Source organism: Schistocerca piceifrons, chromosome 3, assembly GCF_021461385.2.
Source record: "Schistocerca piceifrons isolate TAMUIC-IGC-003096 chromosome 3, iqSchPice1.1, whole genome shotgun sequence".
Lineage (NCBI taxonomy): Eukaryota > Metazoa > Arthropoda > Insecta > Orthoptera > Acrididae > Schistocerca > Schistocerca piceifrons.
In genome coordinates, this window is record NC_060140.1 from 79,033,169 (window position 1) to 79,039,748 (window position 6,580).

Genomic DNA, 6,580 nt, shown 5'->3' on the forward strand with positions numbered 1-6,580 from the left:
AATCATTCTTGACGGTAAGTTGTGTAGACATTAGTAATCGGGGAGTGTGTTTTCGGCGTCTACCCGATAAAAACAACTGCTAACAGCAGTCGAGGGCCGCCAACTGTGTACGACAAGAGCTGTAGGTTCACATCTGGCCACCAGGCGAGCGACATGCATGGTAACCGTAGCATATGTCACTCCGCGCGCATGTGTGTGTGTGTGTGTGTGTGTGTGTGTGTGTGTGTGTATGTGTGTGTGTCGGGCGCAGCGTGAGAAAGGCAGTGGCCTGGCTGCACATGCGCGCTTTTCTCCGCTCGGAATCCCGCGTTTCGCCGTACAGGTCTTACGCGGCACGCATTTTTTTCCCACCTCCTGCTGTACTTCTTCCCTTTTTTCCCCCTGCTGCGGAGCGTCACTTCTTTAGAAGGTCCGGCGCGGCTGCGAGACTGTGGGAAGGTTAGGAATTTGACAGCATCCAGAACACCTGGCCTGTGAATACGTGTGTCCCGGTGGAGGGGCGGCTGCTGAGCGGGCAGCCGTGAGAAGCGGCGCGGTGGAGGGGATGCCCCCTCCTCATTGGCTGCGGCCTCACGTGCGGCAGGGAAGGCGCCAGCCGGGTGCCTTGGTGGGGGGCGGAAGGTCGGCCGATAAATACCGCGCCGCGGCCGTGGTGGGGTACATTCCGCAAGGAAACGCTGTCGTGTGTGCTTCGCTCTCTCTGTCCGTTACGCGCTAGTTCGCCCGTTCGCTTGTCTGTTAGCAAGTGCTCGCCAGTTGCCGGGAAGATGAAGTCCGCATCGACCGCCGTGTGCACGCCGCAGAGGGCCCCTGCCGTCGGCGGCCGCGTCCACCGGCGAGACAGCAGCAGCGAGGTGCAGCTGTACCTCAGCAAACTGCGGCGCCTGCTGCCCGCGCGCCCGGGCGCCAGGCGCCTCACCAAGCTGGAGGTCATCCAGAGCGTCATCGACTACATCTGCGACCTGCAGTACTGCCTGGAGATGCCGCTGGAGGCCGTCGACGCTTCCCTCAAGACAACCGCCGTCCAGCTGCCGGCCGAAGCTCTGTCGGAGGACAGGACGTTGCCTGCCTGCGGCGAGCACGAACCCGCATTCTTCGGCGGCGACCACGATCGGCTGTGCTCGGTGAGTACCTTGGCCATGCACTGACCGTTGGTGTCTTGCGTCCTCAAAACTCGCTCCACTCCTATCGTCACTTTTCTCGCTCAATTCCTGCCCCCTTTACCCCATCCTTATAATTCTGTGCTTTAGTTCTCACTTATTCCATTTTCATATTGTCAGTGAATCTATCGTAATATCGCACAACTCCGTTGACTTTTTACTGACTCAAGTCCTGTTTCAGATTCTCATTTTTTATCAAAATTCACCATGTCGTAATTATTTCTTGGTATACTCTTCAAATATGCGAGTTCGTCTGCCCTATACACACTTAACTACTTCTTGACTTTTTGCTCGCGTAATTCCTTTCCAAATGTCTGAATTTTTACCAGTGTTTTCTTCATCATTAATTGTTATGTCATTGCGACAAGACTTGTCGCTACATCTGGTGTTGCAGACCACACGTACGCATTGTACTCTGCAGATTTGCCATAAACTGTAAATTCACATTTTGTACTCGATAGTTCCGCTAACGAAATATTTCGTGTATCACTTTGGCAGCAACTGCTTCTCCCGTATCTTCCGATTCATTTTCAATTTCGTTTTTATCATCGTTGAGTGGTTGTATAACCTTAAATGTCGTTTGTGTGACGTGTTTTGTCTTCGAAGTGTCTAAAGCTGTCAGATAGATACTATGACTAGTGCTATTTCCAACTTTGCCCATGACCCACTCGTAAATTGTGCTGTCACTATTATCCAGTTCTTGAGGGAACGAAATTTCGAACAAGATATAAACTTAAAGACACTATGTAGTGCAGTGTAGTATAGATGCTTGTATTAACAGTTTTGTCATTGCTTCCTGTTTGCGCATTTCGATCTTAAACCTACTATTCTTTGCTGCTTACGGCATGCGTTAATGACTAGGCTACTTTTACGCATAAGTTCACTCAGAGCTTCGTATCAGTAATTTACGTAAGCAGTTGCGTTTCTGGAAATCTGGACATTCTGACGAGTCGCTCTGGTGAACTTAGCGTCTATCGTAGAGCCATCAAAGGAGACAACCTGAAGTTTAATCGAGATAAGTGGCATTATTGAAAGTTATTTACGTCGATAGTTCTGATTTTGGAAATATTATATTCATTTTGACAATCGCTCTCGTGAACTTAACACTGCTCCGACGGAAATGAAACCTCAACTATCACGACTCTACAGACTGTGTCGATAGTGTAGAGCAGCAACCAGCTACAATTAGGTTTTGGTACGCTTAACTGAAAAAGTGCCGTCACTGGTTTCGAACTGATATGCACTTCATTATCAGTCGATTTGCGTGTCCTCATCAAACACTTGTTCCGTTGGTTTACAGTTCGAAACCAGTTTGTGGCTGACTACTGGTGTGCAGTCACCAACAATTTGTATGACATAGCTACGGCCTCCAGTGATGTGTTTATTTGACGCTATTGCACATGATTTAGGTTCGTGTACATGATTCTAGCTCCCCCGTCCCCCTCCCCAGCCTAATATGCTGACGGTTTGCGAGTTGCTCCGTCGCGAGCGGCCAGTCAGCTGCGCCTCCTTCCTCCGAGCTCTTCTCGGAACAGGACAGGTTGCGCCGGCACACGTGTGTCGGTCGCTTCGCGGACGGCTGACGCACGAAGCGCGCGGCGTTACGCACGTCCTGTGTGCGCTGGCCGGCTGCTCCACACACACGTGTTCCGTTCGGCCGGAACCCGACACAGGCGCGCCTTCGCATCCGTATCGCTGCTCGCTTCCCACGCCGCGACAGTTGGCGGCCGCAGGTGGCCGCGGCGCGACCGTTCGGTTTCTTTCTTTCTTGCGTTGCGGGGGCAGCCCGGCCCGGGCCTGGCATTGTCAGCGCACCTGGCAGGCAGCGCCACCGCACTGGCTGACAGCTGTCTCTGTCGGCCCAGGTGGCCAGCTTTCTCGGTCGTGGCTGCCGCCGCCGGAGAAAACCTTCGACCGCGCAAAAACCCACGGCCGCCGACGCCGCGTTTCGCTTCCCGCAGTTTCTTGCGGGCCCGATCCATTTTCACGGACAGAGGCACGCGATTTCTGGTATATTGTCCACGGTCACGAACAACCCAAATTATGAAATGTCACTTCGAACTGTAGTACTCGATTTTCTGAAACTTCGTGATGTAATTGATTTGTGGAGAACGATGCTTCCCCAGTGACATTCCCGCTATTGTGTAAACTTTTCTCGAGAAGCTTGGACATGGCTTATGTTAAAGCTTATTTTTACTCGTTGCCGACAGAAACGTATCGTCAGTCCTTTCATGCAACCTTATAATCGCATAAACCTGCCATTTCCGTTCCGTACCTGTAGTCTTTCGGCATTTTCTTGCCGGTGTTACCCTGTGAGATCTCTGACATATCTTTCATAAAACCAGCGCTGCCTTTCAATTCTATCCTAGTACTCTTTCATGTGTGTTGACTGATTCCGTCGCTTCTTCCTAGAACTTCTTTATAATTATGAATGAAAAGCACAGTATTCTGTATGTTCTACAGTATTAATTTATAAAATTGTTTTGTTATTCACCACTGCACTGTCAAAGGTTATATTTGCTCTGTGTTTGTACATCAGTGTCTATTTGTAACGTCTTTTTACAATGTTGTTCACGAATATCGTAATTTCTTTGATGACGGCAGCCTGTTAAAGCGATGTGAGCCTAAATCTGGTTAACAGAACTAATTCATACTGTAGAATATACAATATAGTACTTTCATTTATATATTATTAACCGGAAATTTACGAAGTTACTTTAAAGTACAATACATGACTAAGACTGTTGACATTTCACTTTCTGTAACTTGACAGTCGTGTTCATTATGTCACGTTGATTGCTAGTTTCCGAAGATTACATGTACTATTTAGGAAGATGTGTGATATTTGACAAAATTCTTCAGATTTATTTTGTCATGATTAAAAACAACATAGCATTGTTGATCATCTATCAGTAACATTTGCTTTCGACTATTCATTCATTTATCCTTTTCAATAGTAGAGATTTCAGTTAACATGTCTAGTTAAAAGACGAATTCGCTGCGCGTCGTAATAAGTAATGCTGGATGAAATTCACTGTTGCCGATATATTGCAGTAGCCTTCTGAGTGATGGTATAATCTCGAGAGTATGGCATAGTGACATCAATGGCAGTTTGAGTGACGTGCGCATTCTCTCTTGTTCCAGGCTGCAGCTGAGGCCGACGAATTGGAACTGGAGGAGGAGGACCTGATGATGGAGGAGGAGGACCTGGAGGCGGAGGAAGACGCGGAGGCGGAGAACGTGGCGCCTGCGCCGTCCGCCCCCGCGCCGACGCCCGCCCCCCTGGAACAGCAGGGGCTGCACGCGCCGTACTGAGTTGCCTGCATGCCAGGCGCCTCCAGCCGCTGTGCGCAGCCCATCACTCCCGTGTTCCTCCTACGTGCGCCGACCCGCCACGAGACTGACTCCCCGACTCCCCGTGCGAGTGGAGCTGCACCGCCCCCTCAGCAAAAAGACTGCTCCCCTTTCCCATGAACACATGGTGCACTTCGATACTAAGAACTGCAAAGAACATTGCTCGAGATTCTGCTCCTTCATCAGTTGCTTACACATAACTCATGTTGTCCCATCGAGATGTGTTGTCATACTGTACGATTTTTCACTGTGTATCGTAAATATTTATTTCATTGTGACGATGTTTCTGAATTGTGCCTTCTATTGACAGAAACGAAATTGTATTCAGCAGTTCTCATAGAAAACAGTACTCTGCTTTAATTTTCTCAAATTGTGAGACATGAGACTTGTCCAAGCGAGTATTATATCTTGTTATTGTCTGTGATTTTAGTTTAATGTTCTGTACAAATCATTGTATATACTCCTTTATATATGTATATATTAATAGAGAAAATATTGAAAATTATGCAGAATGAAAGATATTAACATTATTTTTTGTAATACAAACAATAATAAATGATTTATAATATATAACCATATTTGTTTCCTTTTCTTCATTTCCATAGAACTTACATTTCCGATTAGGCTACTGAGAAGTGGCATCTTAATGTCTGCTATAGTGACCTCAAAAGCACATGCTGCCAAATTACTTCACAAAGCTACTAGAATCTGAGAAGGGCCTGCTAAGAATCAAAGATTCACAGTTGCATCACTTGCTACATTTTTTTCACAAAATTTTTGTGTGTGAGTATTTGCATTGCTCTATATCGGCTACTAGCCTAGGCTTTCAAATGAGATGTTTTCTGAAATTGTCTATTTACTTAATCTGGAGTGTTTAAGTAATCACATACATCCATTGGAAATACTAACTAGTGCTGGTTCTGCTGTGATTGGTTTAATCTTTTTTTTCCATTTTGATGCTGAGACTTCATGTTGACCAATAATTTAAACTCAAAATAGAATGAGGAGTTTTCGGAATTTAATGGTCATATTACTTGCTACATTTATTGCATTGTAAATGCTGTTTGATAGCAGCTGCATATGTGAGATCCAAATCTCAGTTTTCAAATGATATTTTACTTAATTTATCAAGTTGTTTGCCTTTGATGTTGTATTTGGAAGTTGGATTATTGTGCTGACAATAACTTTTTCATTCTGGAAACAGTGAAAACACCTTAAACTGGAAAGAGTATGAAATTTTTTAGCACTCTTGAATGTTGGAGACTTTAGTTGTGGAAGAGGCAGCATCCCATTCACTTTAAAGCATTTTAAATTGTAAGCACACTGTCACTTTTTGGAAATTAGTGATGTACACTGGGAAGAATGAATGAAACCAATTAATTGCTTGGAAAACAAGTTCTAAGATTTTATTTGGGAATTAAGACTGACTAAAATATATTTATTCATTGCATAATGAACTCAAGTGCACATGTTTAAATACTCAAAATAAAATGTGGTTATTGACATCAGTGAATTACTGAGTTGCAGTATATCTTGTCACATTTGTGTGATTTATGAGGTGCAACACATCTTGTCACACCAGTTAATCTAACAGTATGTCACCACAGGGGTAATATCAGCTTCAGAACATTCCATGAATCTATCAATCCCTGGTTATTATGAGCAGTCAGTTCTGTAATTTTATTCTTTATCGTCTTTCTGACGATTTAATTGCATTATACATAACCTGCTCTCATGCAGTATGGAATGAAAGATTCATACCTGACACAATCACAGAACAGGCAAACAGTGTATAAAGATAGCAAACACATAACACAAAGGTTGTCAATAATAGCGTTTTGTGCAAACATGTATTTCGTCTAAACAGCGTCTGATAGTGCTTATGCAGTCATCATTCTGAGCTTAACTGTTGTTCTGTTTTCCTGGTTTTGTCCAACTGATGCCAAATAAAAACATCACATAAAAATAATGGGACAAAAAGATACAAGACAGTAAGGCAGGTTAAGGATGTAAAACTCAAGTTAATCTATAGCTGTGTGATTATCCATAAGGATTAATGAAGACCT

At 44.9% G+C, this 6,580-nt stretch overlaps 1 protein-coding gene across 1 annotated transcript; it reads left to right on the forward strand.

Annotated features, from left to right (window-relative positions):
- Nucleotides 1-668: 668 nt before the first annotated feature.
- On the forward strand, nt 669-5,084 carry LOC124788207 (protein extra-macrochaetae-like). Its single transcript, XM_047255385.1, has 2 exons — nt 669-1,124; nt 4,305-5,084. Exons 1-2 carry the CDS (start codon nt 768-770, stop codon nt 4,473-4,475), a joined length of 528 nt encoding a protein of 175 aa, XP_047111341.1. The 5' UTR covers nt 669-767; the 3' UTR covers nt 4,476-5,084.
- The last annotated feature ends 1,496 nt before the right edge of the window (nt 5,085-6,580 follow it).